This window comes from Maniola hyperantus, chromosome 9, assembly GCF_902806685.2.
Source record: "Maniola hyperantus chromosome 9, iAphHyp1.2, whole genome shotgun sequence".
Lineage (NCBI taxonomy): Eukaryota > Metazoa > Arthropoda > Insecta > Lepidoptera > Nymphalidae > Maniola > Maniola hyperantus.
Window position 1 is genome coordinate 8,676,412 of NC_048544.1, and position 22,096 is coordinate 8,698,507.

Below are 22,096 nucleotides of genomic sequence, written 5' to 3' on the forward strand. Positions count from 1 at the left end.
TGCATTAGGAATTACTTATTGATGGCAGAATATACTTAACGAGTAATTAAAAAGCTTCAACGTAAATCGTTCAGTAGGTATTGTTAGCCGTTCTCTTGTTTTATTATACCACACATCTTAAAAGGTTATTGTCATTATGATGGGAAATAATTGAAAACCACCAAATTGAAAATACGAATATAAAAATTACGTTTAGCAAAAAGTTTATTTATTTTTAATGCTCCTTACTAAAATACTTAAATCATAAGTACCTACCTTTTTCTCATTTGTGCATGCGAATGCATATTAAAGTTTTCAAGGAAAATTAATGCCTTTGCCTTTAATGGTTGAATAATGGCCAGAGAGGTCGTAAATTGGAAGAGCACCGAGGGTTCCGTAATACAGTCCTATTTTTTCGACATATTGCACGATAAATTAAAAACTATTATGCCTAAAAATAAATAAAAATCTGTTTTAGAATATATAAGTAAAGCCCTTTCATATGATACCCCACTTGGTATAGTTATCTAACTTTGAAAATTGAAAATATGTAGATACTCACTAATATTTGTTCAAGAACACATTTTAATTTGTTTTGTGACACCACACATTCACGGTTTTTGGATTTATTCCTTTACTTGTGCTATAAGACCTACATACCCAACAAATTTCATGATTCTAGGTCAATGGGAAGTACCCTATAAGTTTTCTTGACAGACACGACGGACAGACGGACAGACAGACAACAAAGGAATTCTATAAGGGCTCCTTTTTTCCCTTTGAGGTACGGAACCCTAAAAAACTACCCTAAATTAATTTATCATTATCAAAGCGTTGCGCATTAAGTAAAAATTATTCAAGCAAAATTCATAATAGTGTTCTTGTTTGGCCAAATTATTTTAAACCGCCTAGGTAAGAATGGTATTTTTCCTTGCTTTATAAAATTTTACGATTTGTCTTGATTTAATCCGTTGAATTGTAGGTTACTAATGGTATATAGCTCCCGATTCCATCATAGCGTAAAACCTTTCATATTATTTTCGCGCGGCACAGGCCACAGCGCCTTGCTGTCCGAATAAACCGTTTTTCAAAGTGAATAATGTCGCGTAATCTATACTAATAAATAAAATTGAAGTGTCTGTCTGTAATTTCAAAATAACTATCTCATATTAAGCTCATATGATTATTTGAACTGTACCATAACTGAATCAAATGTTTTTAAAATTTTTGTTTATCTGTCTGTCTGTTTGAACGGTAGGTCGATTTCGTCAAACCTGCATCAATCATTATTACAATCTCAGTTGTGGTGATTAGCTAAATTTGTGCGATTCTTGTTGCAACAATGCATTGTAGCCAATAGTGAGTGAGCATCAGCCAATCAGAGGTGATTGCGATCGTGACATTGTAGCTGTCATTCTACACCAATCTAGCTGCAGGCTAATCTTCGGAACGGCTGAACCTATTTTGACGTTAGTAGGTATCTTTTTCTTTCACAATTTCTAAAACGAACTTATAACTTTATTTCTAGCAAGTAGCAACTAACTTGTCTGACTGTAGTTTTGCTTATATAATTTTAACAGGCGCAACATCTATTGGTGATAATTGACATTGTTAATTATTTTTATTTTTTTAAACTACTATAAAGATGAAGCCCGCGACTTCGTAATGGGTGGATTTAGGTTTTTGAAAATCTCGCGGAAACTCGATTTTTCGAGATAAAAGTGGCTTATATCCGCGTCTAGGGTGCAAGCTATAAGCTATCTTTCTATCAAATAGATGATGCTGGCGACTTCGTCCACGTGGATTCAGTTTTTAAAATCTCGTGGAAGTGGCCACAAACAAAAGCCACAGTATGCTAAGTGGATTGAAAAGAAATAAGAATAGTTTATTATAGTTATCAATTAAACAATATAACAATGATATATTTTCTATCCACAGAGGATGCATAGGGAGAGATTTGTGTTAATCTCACGCAATAGAATAGGTTTATCATTACTTAGCATTTAATATAGCAGAGTAGAAGCTAATATCTTACCGTCAGTCTTGAATATTACAATAGGTAACCATCGGATTCTTGGATAGATTTTATTATAAGTCAAAGTATGTCGTAGATTCAACAGACTGGGGAAGCACCCTTGGTCACCATCCAATAGAAGAGGATTGGGACTTTGCCAACAACATAGTCACGCGAGATAGAATCAGCTGGGCTATTGACACCTTCCACCCTTTCAAAACAGGAGGGACCGACACCATTTTCCCAGCACTTTTACAATGGGGAAAACTTCAACTGACACCATGGCTGGAAATAATATACAAGGCCTGCATAGCATACAAATACATACCAATGGCCTGGAGAGAAGTGAAAGTGGTCTTCCTACCAAAACCTGGAAGGAGTGACTACACATTGCCGAAGTCCTTCAGACCAATCAGCCTTACATCTTTCCTACTAAAAACGCTCGAAAGACTTGTCGACAGGTCCCTCAGGGACAGAACCTTAAAACATCTACCTTTACACTCACATCAACACGCTTACAGTACGGGCAAATCAACAGAAACCGCACTTCATTCTGTTGTTACCAAAATCGAACATGACCTCGAAAACAAATTATCGACACTAGGCGTGTTCATAGACATTGAAGGAGCCTTTGATAAAACAACTTTCGATAGCATAGACAAAGCTTTGGGAAGATACAAGGCGTCAAAAACCATACGCAGCTGGATAAGAGCTTTACTAGAACAGAGAATCATACAACTAGACATCAACGGAGTCACAAAAGGCATAGTGGCGAGAGGCTGTCCTCAAGGAGGTGTCCTGTCACCAATACTATGGAACCTTGTAGTTGCCGACCTGATAACCAAACTAAACAAAAGTGGGTTCTATACCATTGGTTATGCAGATGATCTCACCATCCTAATCAGTGGCAAGCTAGAAAACACATTATACGAAGTCATGCAACGAGCTTTGCGCTTAATAGAAAGATGGTGCAATGAAAACGAACTTACAGTAAATCCGAAGAAAACAGAGATGATACTGTTTACCAACAAAAGGAAAATTGAACTAACCAAACCACCAACTTTGTTTAACACAAGCCTTGAACTGTCCGCAGAGGTAAAATATCTCGGTGTGACACTGGACAGCAAACTCAGCTGGAAAAGGCATACAGAAGATAAAACCAAAAAATCACTAGCAATACTAAACCAATGCAAACGCATGCTAGGGAAAAAATGGGGGCTAAAACCAAAGATAATGAAATGGTTATACCTATCGGTAGTAAGATGTTCACTAACATATGCTGCACTTGTATGGTGGCCAAGAACTCTCCTTACTACCGCCCAGCAAGAACTACAGAAATTTCAACGACAAGCATGCCTCGCCATTACCGGCTGCATGAGTACCACACCAACAGCAGCGTTAGAAGTCATATTGGGCATTCCGCCCCTACACATACACATCAAAGAAGAAGCAACACTCGCAGCCCTGAGACTGAAAACCTCAGGGCATTGGAAAGAACAAAACACAATGCACACTAAAATTCTAGGGCAAAGCATAAACAAAGAACCACGTTTGCAGTGGAAATGCGACAGAACCGAAAAACAACACATACTAGACAAAAACTACAAGATAAACTCAGAGAAGAACTTAGATCCGAAGCCAGCACAAGACACAATAGAAGTGTACACCGACGGATCCAAAACGAAAACGGGCACAGGAGCTGGAGCCTACTGCCAAGAACTAAACATGAGAATAAGTCACGCACTCGGTAAGGACAACTCTGTCTTCCAAGCAGAGTGTGTGGGCATTATGACCGCGGCTATAGCCGTGGCCAATCGACAGGTAACAAACTTTAAAATTAACATTAACTCTGATAGCCAAGCTGCTCTTAAAGCCTTGGCTAGATTCTCGACGACCTCACAACTTATACAAGACTGCCACAAGACTCTGGAAACACTCGCCATGTCAAACGACATCACCCTAAGGTGGGTCAAAGGACATGATGGAGACCAGGGAAACGAGGCGGCCGACGCACTAGCACGAAAGGCTACGACATTGAAGGTGATCGGGCCAGAACCTATTGTTCCCATACCCTTCAGTGAGTAAAAAACCTGGTTGCATGAACTAACACTAAAAGAGCATTCCCAACTATGGGCAAACACAACAGACTGCAGGCAAGCCAAAGAGGCTTTCCCCAACATAGACAAACGGCAAACTAACAAACTATTCCGCCTGGACAGAGGTAAACTTAGAAAGGTGGTGGGACTCATAACAGGGCATAGCCCACTAAACAAACACCTTTTCGTTATAGGTGTCACCGACAGTCCTTTGTGCAGGGCTTGCATGGAGGTCGACGAAACACCGACGCACGTGGTCCTAGAGTGCGCGGGCGTAGCAGAACAACGCGAACGCCATTTGGGTTCCCCGACCTCATTCCATGAAGCCCTCGGCAACCTAGGCGGTCTACTCGGCTTCTGGAGTGAGCTTGGATGGCTGGAGTGAAGACTTCAGCGGGGAGGGGCAATGCACGCACAACAGACGGAAACGTTTAAGTGCGGAAACCAGCCCAGAGCGAAGAAGAAGAAGAAGAAGTATGTCGTATACTATGAGCAAACTAAATGCAAACTTACGTGTAGCTGAAACAATCACATCTCGCACTCGCACACTCGCTCTAAGTCCAGCGACAAAACTGTCCCAACTAAATATAAGTCCCGCAAATTGCTATTGCGCTGGAACCATGTCTCATTAACATCAAAATGACGTCATTTTGACGTCAGCCGAAATAAAAATATACCATCAGCTCGGAACTAAAGTCTAGTGCTGACGTCCCCAAAAATGGCGGCCATGCGCATTAGAAATTTGCGTGACTTATAGTACGTGACCGGTTGAGATAGCAATCGGGGTATGAGGGGACGCCCCCCGCGCCCTGCACAACCGTACGTCAGCCGCTCGCTCGCACCGGGCTAGCGCGAGGCCTGTGCGGGTGTGCGCGGCGTTCCTTCCCCGATTGCCTTCTCGACCTGTCGCTTTTCGTTGCTGGCCATCTCGTTTTTAGTTTTAAGCTTAATTTTTTTTTTAAACACTTCAAAAGTAGAACACAAGTAAATAATAAACGAATGTATAAAACAATGACTATCATTTATTGATTTACAACATATCATTAAACGTATAAATTAACTCGAAATCTTAAACCTGTTTTGAATCCGCAACAATTAACACATAACATTTTGTTGATCCCATTTAAAAATAAATATTTGTTAAAAATATAAAAATGGATGCATGGTATATATTTAAAACTAGAATTTACATTACTTGTATTTACGGGTATTATTGTAAAATTGATATTTGTAAAAGTGTAGAACATAATATAGCATGATATGTAATAAAATAGACCTCTTGAAGTTTTAAGTTTAAATTTTGTTATTTTTTTTATTATTTATTAAAGATCAATAAAATGTGGCAAAGAAAATTACTTAGAAAGAAACTTAAAATTACATAGACAATAAAGAAAATAATTTGAAGTGATAATAAGTAAGTTTTTTTGTAAAAAATAAATATTTTACATTTATGGCACATATTAAACAACATTATAATTAAACAACATTTTAACACTATATTGAATATAATGATTTATGTACATATATTATGTCAAAACACTTTGAAAACAATTTTCCATTGTTTATGAAGAATTTATGTTGGCAAAAACAATATATTGGGACGGAACGAAAAAGTCCTTTTTTCTTTCTTTTTGTGTCAATATGCATAATATAATACCGCACTATCCTTTTGATGTGAATCTTAAATTTTAACCTATTTTAAGTTTAAAAATTACATTTATTTTTAAATTTCTACAATGTTTTGGTCTTCGGTAACAATTAAGTTTTACATACTATAAATTTCGCCATCGTCACCTTTTTCGTTGCAACCAATCATCCTTTATTAAGTCAGATCCCTTTTCCCCGATCATTATGACTGCTGCATTAGTATTACCGCTTACAATGGTTGGCATTATACTAGCATCTATAACTCTAAGTCCTTCAACACCATGCACACGTAATCTCGGGTCAACAACTGCTTCTGGATCCCAAGATGGTCCCATTTTTGCCGTTCCACATTGGTGGTATATTGTCATGCTTATTGCTCTCACTTGACATTCAATATATTCATCTGACATAAATTTAAAATGCTTGCAGTTAGGAAGTGGTTTCATATATAGTCTGGAACCGAATTGTTTAAAAGGAGATGCATTAGCTACTTTTAAAGCTATTTTGATACCTTCTATAAGACGATTTACATCTAAACGATCTTCATGATACCGTGGATTCATTATTGGGTACTCAAATGGATTTGAACTCTTTAACCTAACATAACCTCTAGTATTTGGACGTAATAAAAGGGGCATTATAGTCCAAGCATCTTTATTAGCAATGGGTCTGTATACCGTGTTGTATATTTCATCAGTAAGACCTAATATTTTTCTTACAATTTGCCCATTGTCTGATGAAAATGAGGCTGGAGCCATATGAAATTGAATATCAGGCCATAAGCCTGAACTATTTGCATATTTTGTGTTCACAAATGCTACGCCCTCTAGTCCTCCTAAAACTGTCATTGGTCCTCTTTCATTAACTACATAATTCATTGTAACAGGGAAAGCTTGCAAGCGATTTTGGACAAGAGCAACTGGTTTATCGACTAGAAATGTCAAACCTCCCACACCTACATGGTCTTGCAAATTCTCTCCTACTGGTAAATCTTTCAAAACTCGTATACCGACATCTTTTAAATGGTTTCTTGGTCCCACTCCGGATAACATGAGTAATTGTGGGCTATTAATTGCACCAGCAGACAATATAACTTCTTTTCTAGCGTATACAATTTTTTTAATGCCATGTTTTACAAATTCAACACCGTATGCTTTCATTGTTACAGGATTAATTAATATTCTCGTTACATGAGAATGAAGGGATACATCGAGATTCCGCCGGGTCCTTACTGGTCTTAAGAACGCTTTAGCTGTGCTACATCTTGAACCTCTTCTTATAGTGCCTTGTGCTATCATGAAACCTGTTTGATATTCTCCGTTAATATCTCTATTTTCATATCCAATTTCAACACCTGATTCGACAAAGGCTGCTACCAAGGGTGTTCTCCACGGAGCTTCTTGAACGGTTAAAAACCCTCCCTGGCCGTGGTATTTACTTTTTGCTAAATAGGGATTTCTGTTGTCTTCTGATTTGATAAAATATTTGAGTACATCTCGATATGCCCATCCCGGATTACCGAAGGATTCCCATTGGTCGAAGTCGTAGCGATTTCCTCTGACATAGATCATATAGTTTAAAACACTAGACCCGCCGAGAACCTGCAGAAGAAACATCATTATTAATCATTATTAATAGCTGGCAAGAAATATTGTACATCGACCTTTAGAAAGACATTTCTGATTTGTAGAGCGTTGTCTCTATCACTCATACTTATGTGACGTTTTGTCGGTCTCAACGATAGAGACAACGCTCTACGAAATTGCTATTTCTGTCTAAAGGTCGATGTACAATATTTCTTGCTTTTCACTGGGAGGGAATACATTTTGATCTAGTATACTGGCTGTTGCAAGATACTTCGTCCGCGTCCCACGGAAACTCTCTTTTCCCTTAGATTTTTCAAAAAAAACCTTTCATACAAACCTTGTCCTGACAATAACGAGCACAAAAAAAGAATTATTCAGTTTGATGCAGTCGCTCGGAAGTTATGCGCGTACATACATTTCAGCGATTCACATTTTGTTTATTTACATAAGATTCTAGATTAAGAATACCTCCATCAATCATCACCATCAACTCCTAAATTTGTTGTTTAAATGTCAATGAATAACATATCTCAAATACTTATCATCATCATCATGATCAACCCATCGCCGGTCCACTACTTAGGACGAGGCTGCCACGCTGGCCCAGTGCGGATTGGCAGACTTCATACACCTTTGAAAACATGGAGAACTCTCAGGCATGTAGGTTTACTCACAATGTTTTCCTTCAGCATTAAAGCGAGCGATATTTAATTGCTTAAACGCACATAACTACGAAAAGTTAGAGGTGCTTGCCCGGGATCGAACCTCCGACCTCCCGAATATAATGCCAACGTCTTAACCACTAGGCTAACATCTTCACTAGGCTAACACCTTCACTAGGCTAACATCTTTACTAGGCTAACATTTTCACTAGACTATCAAATACATCATCATCATCAACCGATAGACGTCAACTGCTGGACATAGGTTTCTTGTAGGGACTTCCACACGCCGCGGTCTTGCGCCGCCTGAATCCAGCGGCTCCCTGTGACTCGTCTGTTGTCGTCCGTCTACCTAGTGGGGGGGTCTTCCAACACTGCGCCTTCCGGTGCGAGGTCGCCATTCCAGCACCTTGGGACTATAACGTCTATCGGTTTTTCGAACTATATACCCTACCCGTTGCCATTTCAGCTTCGCAACCCGTTGAGCTATGTCGGTTACTCTAGATCTCCTACGAATCTCCTCATTTCTGATTTGATCACGTAGAGAAACTTCAAGCATAGTTCTCTCCATTGCCTGCTGAGTGACTCTGAGCTTTCTTATGAGGCCCATAGTTAGCGACCATGTCGCGGGTCCATATGTCATGACTGGCAACACGAACTGCTCGAAGACTAGTCTTCAAGCACAATCAAATACAATAAATCAAATAGATATATCGTACTTTTTCTGTTATTATGTATCGTACTTTCTATAAATCTCCTTGATATAAATGACGTTATATACCTTGCCCCTCGGCCAACTGCACCTGTGTTTTTTGAAACCTAAGCAGGCGAATGCGGTGGGCTCGGTCTTGTATTGCCAATCCAGCTTCGTTAACTGTAGATAGCCCGCTAGCGAAGGGACGTCTGTGATCTCGTTTTCGTCAGGCCCTGGAACATTTTTGATAAAACTTTGATTTAATCAATAAGAACTAGATTTGTTGATTTTTTGAAACGATAAAAAATATCAATAAAAAATATAAATAATAATATAATATGTTCTTATAAGAAGAATACATATAATAAGAATAATTAATACTTTTAGAGTTATTGATGAATATTTTTAAATGAATAACATATATTTAGGTACATTAAATAAAATATAAAGCTGACTGACTGACATCGACGTACAGCTCAAACTCCTGAGCCTAGATAGTTTCTGTCTGTAAGATGTGCCCACAAATAATTGAAAATCAAATGCATATGTTTTTATTACACGTAGGATAACTTGTGTCACTTTTGATAAATATATTATTAAATGTTTTATGGTAAGTACTAAGTATGAAGACTCTTAACATCGTTTCGGAGAGGAAATTTAACTGCGAAGAGCCGGCAAGAGAGACACTATGAAAGGATTTCAAGAAATTTCACCCGTGCTGTGTCATAACTAGTCAGCTTGTTTTAATAATAAAAATAAATACGTACCACTTTCTATTAAAAGTAAATTCCAATTCTTAACTTCTGTCAAACGGTTTGCGACTACCGCACCCGCTGATCCTCCTCCAATTACTATGAAGTCATATTCTTTCTTAGGCTCCTTGTCTAATACTTTGGCTTCGGGATCATATGAATTATAATTGTGATATGTGAATGCTCCTAATAAAAGTGGTATTAACCATAGGCCAGTTACGCTCACCGTTTTAAGCGCTGTTGACGCTAACAGAACTTGTATACCCATTTTAATAGCCGGTAACTCTGCCTCTTCGGAGTAGTATTATATAATTAGATAATTTTTATTTATTTTTGATAGGTTTTGGCTTTTGACCAATAACCTATAAAATTAACTTTGGTTTTTTTCTTAGTGTCTAAAGCGATTTTTTCAATGTATACGGCTCTCCTATTTTCTTCTTTGTTTGCTTTTCTTGATTTATAATGTTTTCTTTTATTATAGTTCTTGTGTTCGATTTTATCTTTCTTCTTTTACTCTTGTTTATTGCACTTGGTACTCCCCGGGTTACGTTTCGAAGTATATCGTTCCTATCTGGAGGTTTGCTTCTGCGCATAGTTTTCTTAGTTGAAAGTGGTGACGAAAGACGCTGCGACATGTTAATAGTCCCGGTTGCGTCTTGCGATATGCTGTTGTGAATCTTGCACCTGAAAAGATAGATTTACATAATATATTATCTATTGAGTAGTTTCAAGGTAATAATAGTTTTTATGTATTTATAATAATATGAAAATTATGGAGTATATTCCGCATATTTTTACCCAGTTCACGGCTTCACTCGGGTGGAATAACTTTGAAATCCTTTCTTTATAAGTATAGATTGTTCCGGTTATACTCACTTAGTCGGCGTAAGGCCCAACCTCGTATGCGCTAACAACCAGTAAGTCTCAACTGCGTCGTGCAGCGAGCTGAGTCCTTGTGAAAAAGGACTGCGGATCGGTTCGAAACTAGTCGGGCTCACGTTGACTAAATATGTGAGTATAGCCGTAACAATCTATACTTATAATGGAAATACCCACGAGACGCTAAAATCCTTTCTTAGTGGTGATATACCTTACAGCGAGAACCTACTGGTAAAATCTTAAGTTTTTAGAAACCCAGCGGTTTAAGTTTTACGTTAATGTGATAACAGTCAGTTCAATATATTAAATATAAAGTTATAAAATACCTTATTAATAATAGATAATAAGAAAATAAATTTTGCATGCCCACTGTATGGCGGATTGTAGCTGTAAATAAACCACTGTAACACCATCAAGTCACATCACCTGCAATCGTGCAAATAAATGATTTGATTTGATTTATAAAAATTGATATTTCTCTGTCTGCCTGTTGGTTATTTTACCAGAATGCATTGAAATGACCTTTAGTTAAGTGTCTTTGTTGAAAAATATTTTACCTATAAAATGGAGATCACGGTCTTACAAGTTATCACTTGTATCTCCGAGAATGAGGCTGACTTGTTTCTAAAAGTCAGTTCCTATTCTTATATTCATACTTGACAATGAAAATGAAGTTCGATTTTATAAAAAAAAATGGTTTCTCGTGTGATACTATTAAAAAACTCGCCTGCGTTTTTTAAACTTAAACTTAAACTTTTTTAAACTCACAACTCGTGATTTAATACCACCCATTATGCAACCGTTTCATAAACTAAGTAGGTACTACAATAATCATTACTTATTATGATTTATAAAAATGTTTTTTTTTTGCAGGTAATAAGAAGTTACAAAGCTTCATGCGAGTAATTATTGTGGTAAGGGTAAATTTTAACACGATAAAATCGTCTTTTCCGTCCTCTTATACTATTAGTTCGATCTCTCTAACAACCCGGAAAAAACACAAAGGAATAAGAGATTTGGTTCCGGAGTGTTCTATAATGTTTTGCAATAATAACATTTAAGTATAACAATAATTTATGTACATTGTAGAAAGTGCAGTAATACCACAATGAGTTTTATGTAAGTCTATGAATTATCGGGCCAGTAATGAACAACTGAGATAGATTCATGCATACCACGAAGAGATAAGAGAGGGATAGAACGAATAGCTATTTCCTATTTATACGGAAGATATGATCTAATTCTAGACTAGCTAAAGAGATTGTATTCGCTCACTTAGAGTACAGGTATAGCTACTACTACTAGTAATTTCAGGTAGGACCGATACACAGATGGGCCAATCAGATTATTGATAGATGATGTGAATTTTTTCAAGCCCTATCAATTAATTGATCTGCTAAACAAATAATATCTCCGCCCATGTTTGGCTCGTTTGATATGGGGCCTTAAAGCAGCCGGTAGTTTTTAAGGCTCCGTACGCGAAGGGTGCCAACGCGTGTGCCCCGTGAACCGTAATAGGCAGAGAGTTGAAATTTTCACAGGATGTGTATTTCTAATTTCCATTGCCGCTATTTGAGTAACAATAAAAATTTCAAAATCGTTGCCATTAAAATTAAAAAAAACTAGTGTTATTTCTTGTACGACCCTTCGTGTGCGAGTCCGACTCGCATTTGAACATTATATTTTAAATAGTTAAGTTCCAGAAGCTTTTTTAGCGTTTGAACTACCGTGAGTGATTTCCATTCTAAATAATATCTGTCCCGGCTTTACTCACGTGTTTAGTCGACGTTAGCCCGACTAGTTTCGAACCCATACGGGGTCCTTTTTCAAGGGAGTCCCTTCGCGCACGTGCCGCGGTTTTGGTTTTGGGTTCGAAACTAGTTGGGCTAATGTCGACTAAACACGTGAGTAAAGCAGGGACAGATATTATTTCCAGAAGCTTGTTCATTTTTAACGTTTTTCAAGAAATGATAAAACTGCGCCATAAAAAAGGAGGTTAGAAGGAAATTACTCAAAACATAAGAATAATATTAAGCATTGTGTGTTGTTGGTTGACGTAACGAGAGCGTGACGCTGGTTTTGGTAATTCATTGTAGGCTCTGTTGGCAGCTTCAAGGCGCAACGCACACTGGCAGAGCAGCGGCGTGGCATCTTTCTTGATAACAACTCAAACGCCTTATTTATTGTAGTACCTAGTTATATTGGAAGCTCCTTGTTTTGTTTTGTTGTCAATGTAAAATTTATGTCATAATAATTAAAAGTATGTCATAGGTGGATCTACACCTGCGTACACGCACGAACCGTGCATACAACGCACATGCACATCGATCACATGGATGCGTCATTGCCACGCATGTGAATTTTCGAACTCACTAACATTTACCTACTCGCCGTGACTTGTACAACATGCATGCGAACCGTTAGCAAACCACTCGTGGACACGTCCATATTATGTTCGTGATGTTCGTGTGTGCAGGTGTGGATCCGCCTTAAAGCTGAGATTAGGGAGCTATCAAAAACACTTAACTCCACTCTACTCCATTTGTATGCGTTGTTCCTAAATCTTATTCCGTGACTTAAACTATGACATAATTAAATTCACTTAACACCATGACGATTTCCTTGATAATTCTACTTTGTGAAGAGATCTTCAGAAAATGCCCACGGCATCATCCGACCGGACATTGAACTACTTGACAGTGAAAGTATCAACATTGTTTAATAAGTAGATTTTGGTTATATTCTGCAAATATGAAGGTTCTCTTTATTAATTCCAAGATTGAGGTTGCAAACCCAGCAAGTTTTGACGTAATGCTGGTAATGCTACGCCTGATTGGATACAAAGTCATCATTCAGTATCGTCTATTATGTAAAATATAGAGCAATGGTACTTTAGGGTAAGTAACTCTACTTGGCTCTCTTACTTTTTCTTCCGATATTGGTCAATCTTTTGTTCCGATAACCCTGTGGTCCTACGAAATCTTTATTCATACAACTATCTAGTACATAATATTTTAATTTGAACTTTATTACTTATTTAGAGATGTAACTATGGTTTTGTTTGCCTGAAAATAAAATTATTATTATATTATTATTTATTAGCAAAGCTGCTACGTCTCAAAAAAGTCCATACAATTTTTGACAAATAACTTTGCCACTTGCTTGCTTATCGACAGATATTTTTTATATCACTTTCGGCCATCACACTTCTAAATTATTTGTCACTACATGTTTGTCGAGTAACAAATATTTGTTGCGCAGGTCTGCTTCAATCACAATTTATTGGTAAACAAATGTTATGTAACAAGCGATCCAAATTGATAAAAGTGTGGCATTAGGTGAAGGTCGTTACTCGAACTTTCGATTATGTTGTCACATGAGAACGAATACGTGTTTTTCTGGTCGATACAATATCATAAGTACGACACTTTTACTCACATGCCTACCTCTACGAAGCTTGATTTTACAATTATTATCTTGGATTCTGTTAATTGTCATACAATACAATACTACTTGTAAACAATGGGCAGACTTGACTGACTTGAGTGGTTCTTCAGATTCATCATTATGTTATTTTTGCTTTGATTAACTTTTGCTCTTCATATAGCTATTTAATTTTAGAATTATATTGCAATAACAACTAAATAAAATCGATCAAGTGCGAAGGTGACACGAAGGGTTCCGTACCATCGTACAAGACACTTTTTAATTTATTATATTTTCATGGCGGTTATTTTGTATTTTTTATTATAATATGTTATAGCAGCAATAAAAATACACATTCTGTGAAAATTTCAGCTCTCAACCTATTACGGTTCACGACATATAGGTACAGCCCCCTGACAGACAGACGGACGGACGGTCAGACAGCGGAGGCTTATTAGGATCCCGTTGGCACGCTTCGGGTACAGAACTTTAGAGAAAACTTATGTATGAAAATTCACAAGGGTAGATAAATCTTACCATTTACCTATTATTAAAAATCTATATTTTTTGTGAGGGCTTGGTCGCTTATGTGACTGTGTTGCTTAAGCGACCAAGCTTTCGTTGCACATACAACATGCTAATATGTATAACATACCTACATATTAATATCTGCTACATCGGGTGAAGGCCGATTCCGATATTACTTTCATTGCGTAAGAAACCGCTTCCCGGTTGGGTGAAATGCCAGACGACCTTCAGCTTACATAACTTTAAATTGAGGTAGGTCGAACTGTTCAACAAATTATTTTTAATCGAGTTTGAAGTTAACTGACGGTTGCCTATATTATTATTATTATTATTATTATTATTATATATTATTTGCTCTCACGCCCGTGTACAAAATAGATACATATAAAAGCCAAAAAAGTTTATAATATACTTACATACATAAAAATAAATAGACCTACATAAACATTACATACATACATATTTGTACCGGGCGGAGGATTACACCCCGGCAGGGGAGACCAAACGGCCGGGGGTCAGGGCGACAGGTGAAGAAATCGGCGGACTATCCTAGCCGAGTTCAGCAAGACCGCTTTTTGCAACCTGGCTGCGAGCGAACTGCCACGGAACCCCAGTCGCCTCAGATGTTGAGCGAGGTTGAGGTTGAGGTTATTATTATTATTATTATTTATTTATTATTTAATTAGAACGGCCATAAAGCCAATTACACTAATTAAACTACGAGTACCTAATAGCCTATTCGTTAACGATCGATTTATTGCGGGCTTAGATTACATATGAACAAGAAAGTCCTGTCGATATGATGCCTCGTTTCTTCAGTTAATACATGTTTAGAGCCTTTATGTATGACTTAATGAGCAAGATTATTGCTTCCAGACATTCGAATTACTTTAAGAGTGATCTCATGCCTGTCTTTAACATGTCTATTTTGAAACAGGTAATAATTGCCGAGATGTAAAAATTATAATCATAAAAGTACTGTTACATAATTACAAAACTACATTTTGCGCTAAAATGATTTATATTTTTAACCATTAATTTGTCCCCAATACTTTTTAAATTTTTGCAGCATGTTTGCTTCAAGATGTAACGCTGTTACCTACAACTTAGATTTAGCCTTGAATGCTAGCCGGTTCCTCATTTGCTTCTGCAACATGTGATCGTCTAGTGACCGCTTTAAAAGCCAGGAGGCGTTCGTTTCTACCATTTCAGGAAATACAATTTACTAGCTCATGCTGGTAAGCAATATATCTATATAATATATAAAAGAAAAAGCTGACTGACTGACTGACTAATCTATCAACGCACAGCTCAAACCACTGGACGGATTGGGCTGTTTGGTATGCAGATATAGCTATTATGACGTAGACAGCCGCTAAGAAAGGATTTTTGAAAATTCAACCCCTAAAGGGTAAAATAGGGGTTTGAAATTTGTGTAGTCCACGCGGACGAAGTCGCGGGAATAAGCTAGTTATTAATAAAAACATAGGATCTGACTATTATTATTTGCTAATTACTAATAATACTTTTAACTTTAAGTGAACGTTTGCATAAATTAAATACTTTAACCTTGACCAAGACAAGGCGGCGCTGAGTAATTTTATCGTTCGAACCGTGACATGGATTGTTTTAAAAAGAAATATCTGTGATATGATCCTATTTTTAACCGACTTCAAAAAAAGGAGGAGGTTCTCATATGTAATAGGTAGGTACCTATATTTTTACATTTTACATCATTAGAGTTTACTCGTCATAACATAGTCGCCTATTTCTGTAATCAGTATGATCTGCCTTGTGTGGTGTTAACTGTAGTGCTAACTTCTACGAAAAATGCATATCTTATGAGTTATCCATACTAATTTCCATACTATCCATATCCATACTAAAACTAATTTATACTAATACTACCTGATGCCTGCGACTTCGTCCGCGTGGATTTAAGTTTTTTTAAATCCTGTGGGAATTCTTTGATTTTCCGGGATAAAAAGTAGCCTATGTCCTTCCCCGGGATGTAAGCTACCTCTGTACCAAATTTCAACAAAATCGGTTAAACCGTTGGCCCGTGAAAAGCTAGCAGACAGACAGACAGACAGACACACACTTTCGCATTTATAATATTAGTATGGATTATAAATGCGAAAGTGTGTCTGTTGTCTGGTAGCTTTTTACGGCCCAACAGTTTGCCCAATTTTGATGAAATTTGGTACAGAGGTAGCTTACATCCCGGGAAAGGACATAGGCATACTTTTTATCCCGGAAATCAAGGAGCTCCCACGGGATTTTTTAAATAACCTAAATCCACGCGGACGTAGTCGCGAGCATCTTCTAGTGCATAATATATTATACCTTTAAAAATATAATGATTTCACCACCGGTGAAAACAACGGCTATATAATGGGATCCAATCATTACTTTAACCAATAAGTTTTTTATTACAATTACGTCATCTAATTGATTTAATTTTTCATTGGAGTGTATTTGAATATTTCTTTGTACTTGTCTTTATTTTCATTTCGTGTGCTTACTAATTAGTAACTCTACAAAATATTGAAATAAACTAAATGGCATTAATGTTGTCGAAAATGGGAACACATGCCCAGTAATTATTGCCTTGCTTTTTAAACGACTGTTAGAAATAAGGAGTGTACCTACTAATGTTTTCAGGGTCCATGTATGTATGTGAGTTTCTTTATTCCACTATAACTTCTAAATGCCTGAACGTTAGAATCCGTCAGTCTTGTTTCAGTCCGCAAATCGCAGTCGCAGTTTGTAAAACTTTTAATTTAGTAAAGTAGTTGTTAAAATATTTGATCTCGTCGAAAGTTATACCGAGCTGCAAGTCAACGACGAGAGACTTCAAAGACTACAATTTGTATTGAATACTACCGTGACGGTTCACTTTACGTTTTTTTTTCTTTGAAATCATCTCCATAGTTGAGTAACATGTCAGTAAGTATTTGCTTGATCTCGTTAAAATTTGTACTCAATTGACTTCCGCTTCTGCTTATTTAACCAGTCAAATTATTATCCAATACATTTTAAACGTATTTTATGATGAGTTATCTCCAGACTCTCAGCTGAGTCAAAACGTTAGTTAAAATTTTATAGTAGGTAGAGGACCTAGCCTTGTTCCTGTTAGATATTCAAAGTATTATATTTTATGTTTCTCAAGATGTACTATTACATATTATGAAATAGCTTCATTTTCAAGTCAATAATACAGTACGCGGCCGAAAGTAATGTAAATCGACCTATAGAAGGAGATAGCAGATTTGTAGAGCGTTGTCCCTGTCGTTGAGACCGACAAAACGTCATATGGGTATGTAACTTATACTTAATTAGGTACATGCATACATACTTACCACATATTACGTTTGTGGATCTTGACCTTTAGCCATTGTTTACGTAATGTTTGGGATTTAATTAGTAATAGGTAATTATATGGCGGGCTTCTATACCCTCTTGCATACTACTTACGATTTCTACTTTGGTTAAACAATTTCGAGCGAAGCCGGGACGGGTCAGCTAGTCCATACTCTAATAATATAAAGAGGAAAGATTTGCTTGTTTGTTTGTAATCGATTAACTCTGAAACTACTGAACCGATTTTAATAATTCCTACACCATTAGAAAGCTACTTTATCCAGAATAAATAAATTACGTACCGCGGACGAAGTCGCGGGAAAACGTTAATATAATACCTATAAGTACTACGAGCTCACATTCACTGTTACAATCTCGTTATTGAAGCTGTGCAAAGGTTTATGTCACAGTTGCGGAAAGACATTACTTCCCTTACCCATTATCTTATGTAATGGTTGGTGGGATGTTTCTGGAACTTCGACTATTGTGGTGAAATGCTTTACTCGTTTCTGACAGTATCAGGGGGCACGGCAGTGGCCTCACCAAGACGAGTCAAACTAAAGGAGCGCTACGTTCTAGAAGCGTTTCGTCGTATTTTCGAACAGTCATAGCTTGGGTTTGGATGACGCTAGAAGATTTGTCAAACGTACGAAGTATCAATTATCTAGCCGCTATGGTTTCAGATTTATTGACATTCAAAACCTCTACCTAGTCAAAAATTCTAGGGTACTTTCAGAGTCAGAGAAAAATTAAGAAATCAGAATTTTTTCCCCTCCACTCCTTCGTAGGAGGGAAGCAAGCGTATCAGTAAAGGCTGTCGCTAGAATGCTTTTTTTATTGTTTAATTTTTTAACTCTTTTTAATTCTTTTAACATAAGAGAAATGTCAATTTTGTGTCCGCTAAAATCCTTTCTTAGCTTAATTCTTAGCATAATACCTATCTGCATGCCAAATTTCAGCCCGATCCGTCTAGTGGTATGAGCTGTGCGTTGATAGATCAGTCAGTCAGTCAGTCATTCAGTCAGCTTTTCATATAGAAGAATTTGAAGTAAAATTTTATCATTTTAATAACTAGGAAAAGGAACCCGTCTGAACTCTGATGCAACGCTATCGAAAAAAAATATTTGCATAATAGTTTCGTAAACCAATGTCGCAATTAAAATTTGTTTATTACGAAAATGAACTGAGAAGAAAGCCTAAGAAAAAGCCTAAACAATTTTAATAACAGTATTGTAGATTACAAATTCTACTTCTAATAAAAGATAGTCGATTTTTTGTTTTGATGTATAGCTAACACTACAAATCTCGATACAATTTTGCCTTTTGACTTTTGACTGCCTAAGTCAAGAACTACAAGTATCCGTGTGAACTACACACAATATTACAAACCACTATTTTATCGCCACGGGTTGAATTTTCAAAAATCTTTCTTAGCGAATGGCTACGTCATAATAGCTATCTGCATGGGAAATTTCAGCCCGATCCATCCAGTAGTTTTAGTTGTGCGTTGATAGATCAGTCATTCACCTTTTCCTTTTAAATATTTAGTTGCACCCATGAATGACATGATGATGATGATGATGATGATGATGATGATAGAAGTCTCAGCTATGGAACTTTGAGTATCTAATCTAAAAGATTATTATATAATCGATTGATGTAAATAAGCTTTGCATATCTTTAAATAAAATTGCATCTGATTATGTTTTTGACCTTGGCATACATTTTTTGTCTCACGATTATAATAATGTCAATAATTTCATTAATGGTAATATGATGTTGGGATGAGTTAGGTTATTGATCTTTGAATGTGATTGATGTTATTCACGTATTATACGATTTGAAAGAAATAATAATCATTTCGAAATTACAATAGATGTTTTAGACCTTCAAGAGTTTTCTTAAAAGTTTTATTCGAAACGTTTTATTCGCTTTATCTGCCCTAAAACAGCCATCCTAGGATGTATTTTTATGTAAACGTGTGCCCGTCTATAAACCCCGGAGTAAAAAATAAAATACATATTCGCCATCGGGTTGGATAGACGGATACAAGTTTCCAAGTATTCACCCAAAGGGTAGGATGACTGGTGGATAAACGGAACAAGTCATCAAAACCTATAATAAAACATACGTCTATATGTTACTTGATATACTTACAATCATTGCTGAGGGTACTATGCCACACTTCTTATACAATCACTTTCAGAACTGTGTCTCGTCTTAACTCTATCTACTTAGGTCACTGTAACACTAATGTAAATCCTTTCTAAATTGGAATTCCTTTGTGTATGTTAACCTTACTAATGACACTGGTCATTAGGTAAAGACTTCACTTTTTTATTAATGGTATTCATGTGTCATTGTTGCTCTAATCTCACGATCTTTCGCTATCAAAGCTCATTGATAATATTTCAACGACCTCGACGATCAATGCTAGAAGCAGTTACTTTTTCAATAAAATGGCTTATCATCAATCTAAAATGGAATAGCTAAATGCTAAGTTACATAAAAGTACACTATCGCTTAAATGTCATGCTTGATTACAGAAAGATCAGCATTTGGTTAAAGCATTAATTGCAAAAATACGCTTTACGAAAGATACACAAATCGGGTTACACAATACTTTAAACCGATTTAAGTAATGATTGGTCTTTGTATTAAATTGGCGGTTTAAGAGAAATATAATTGAGATACATAATTATACATATTTGTTTTTTGTTGTGATACATTTCAATTTGGTAAGAGCGTTAGTTTTGAACATATCAATACCAAGTTAACGTTAGTTTACGGAAACGATGGCCTTAGATAAATATTTACGATTTGCTACATGTATATTATTTACATGGGGTTACCCATGTAAATATTATACATACATGTACCATATTCGAGCAAAATAAATGATTGTGATTATTATGATTATTTTTGTCTTCAAAATGTTTTTAAACGTGAGCTACTGCTAAAATTAAATTTAAGTAAGTAGGGAATATGTTTACATTTTTTGCTATACCTTAGGTAATACCAACAAATAATATGAATGCGTCCATAACATCAACATCGTGTTGCATCCAGAACTTATGTAATAACTTGACTGGCAATAAGTTACGTTACATTAGGTAAGGTTGCATTTCACCACAAAACAATCATAGTAACTAAACGATCGATCGTTTCAACTCGATTTACGTTCGCGTTTCTTATTAACTTTGAAATAAATAAATAATCTATCGCACTTAACTATTGAATGTAACAACTACTATATATTTCGATGAGATAAGAATCATTTAGATTGTAAAATATACTAATATAATATACGTATCTGTTTGAATATTTATTAACTTTAGGAAGCATTTATTATTATCAATTTTTTTCGTAACTGCTTTCAGAATTAGATCAATGGATTTTACTCAGTTTTATAAGTATAAGAATTATGGGTTAAGTACTAACAGTCGTGTTAAAAAATCTTAGAATATTTCGTCCCGCGGCAACTGCGCGACGCGACTCCGCGTGGTTGACTGGCGTTGCGCGCGCGCCGATGCTGTAACAGCTTGTGGGGTTACAGGTAAATCGTAATATGTGTTACGAGGTGCCTTATGTTGACTTCTGGGTCGACTTATTTAAACAGGGTTGAACCTGACGTACGTCACGATAACAATTTCGTAGTATGACCTTGATTGGGCGATTTGTTAATCAGAACAAAGAAAGTGGCGCATCTCTACAATTGTTACTTAAGCAATGATGTTATTCTTGCGGAAGACTTTTTAAAAGAATAAGAGCCATGTTAATCTTGACTAATATTCCCCTTTCCCCTTCAACTAAGCGTAAAGCTTGTGCTAGGAGTAGGTACGACAATAGTGCAACGGGTGGGGTTCGCACCGCCGACCCTTCGGATTTCAGTCCGCTCCTTTAACCGTTGAGCTATTAGGCTAAACTATGCCATAACCCTAATTTAACATGTCTGAAAAATGTTTTCAACATCACCATCAGCCTATTTACGTCAATTACTGAACATAAGCCTTACCGGGAGCATGCCACCACATAATATTATAATACAGTGCATCATTTTTCTCATCCAGCCACTTCCCGCCACATTAAGATTAGGCAGAAAATATTTTATCCGTTTTTAGGTGAAAAGAGATCAGGGAACAACTTATTCTTACATACGTGCTTTGGAGGACATGTTTAAGGACTTGTAAGTATATATTGCTATTAAATAAAATGTTTTATCACTATTTGTGATTTTTTCCATTGGTTAAAAAGGCTGTCACGTTAAAAAAAATAGCGAATGAACGAGCCGGCGAACCTACCTGATGTTAAGTGATAATCCGTCGCCCATGAACATTTGCAGCATCAGGGCAATCGTGAATGCGCTGCTGCCTTTTCAGGAATTTGTTGATCCGCCCCTCGTATAACCCCATATTGAAGGGAGTTAGTTCCACAGTTTGCATGTGCGGGGGAAAAAGATTTGGCACAACG

At 36.6% G+C, this 22,096-nt stretch overlaps 3 protein-coding genes and 1 long non-coding RNA gene across 7 annotated transcripts in view; 2 read left to right on the forward strand and 2 right to left on the reverse strand.

Annotated features, from left to right (window-relative positions):
* LOC117985599 (glucose dehydrogenase [FAD, quinone]-like) overlaps positions 1-14,024 on the reverse strand; it is an 87,329-nt gene extending 73,305 nt beyond the window's left edge. Inside the window, exon 1 of the mRNA XM_069500766.1 lies at positions 14,012-14,024. The gene's annotated coding sequence lies outside the window, so the exon portion shown is untranslated. The remainder of the gene's footprint in view (positions 1-14,011) is intronic.
* Flo2 (flotillin-2) overlaps positions 1-22,096 on the forward strand; it is a 240,649-nt gene that overhangs the window by 108,884 nt on the left and 109,669 nt on the right. The window lies entirely within an intron of this gene.
* LOC138402780 (uncharacterized) overlaps positions 1-22,096 on the forward strand; it is a 91,289-nt gene that overhangs the window by 40,831 nt on the left and 28,362 nt on the right. Inside the window, exon 2 of the long non-coding RNA XR_011237114.1 lies at positions 11,183-11,223. This is a non-coding gene — a long non-coding RNA (uncharacterized lncRNA). The remainder of the gene's footprint in view (positions 1-11,182; positions 11,224-22,096) is intronic.
* Positions 5,094-21,159, reverse strand: LOC117985600 (glucose dehydrogenase [FAD, quinone]). 4 transcript variants are annotated; one of them, XM_069500769.1, is made up of 5 exons: positions 21,068-21,159; positions 19,784-20,013; positions 9,446-10,114; positions 8,766-8,911; positions 5,094-7,337 (listed from the first exon to the last, which is right to left on the reverse strand). In XM_069500769.1, the coding sequence occupies exons 3-5, from the start codon at positions 9,696-9,698 to the stop codon at positions 5,880-5,882; spliced, it is 1,857 nt and encodes a 618-aa protein (XP_069356870.1). In that variant the 5' UTR covers positions 9,699-10,114; positions 19,784-20,013; positions 21,068-21,159; the 3' UTR covers positions 5,094-5,879. The 4 variants fall into 4 exon arrangements, with proteins under 4 accessions (XP_069356870.1, XP_069356868.1, XP_069356871.1 ...); XM_069500767.1 differs by having other exon boundaries at positions 19,784-20,059; positions 21,068-21,129; XM_069500770.1 differs by lacking the exon at positions 19,784-20,013 and having other exon boundaries at positions 21,068-21,134.

Bases quoted from the DNA above. Each gene is read 5' to 3' on its own strand.
- LOC117985600 (XM_069500769.1), bottom strand. From the start codon at position 9,698: ATGGGTATACAAGTTCTGTTAGCGTCAACAGCGCTTAAAACGGTGAGC. The intron at 8,912-9,445 runs GTACGTATTTAT...AAAATGTTCCAG, and splicing joins TTTACTTTTAATAGAAAGTG to GGCCTGACGAAAACGAGATC. The intron at 7,338-8,765 runs GTATATAACGTC...TTTCTTCTGCAG, and splicing joins GCAGTTGGCCGAGGGGCAAG to GTTCTCGGCGGGTCTAGTGT.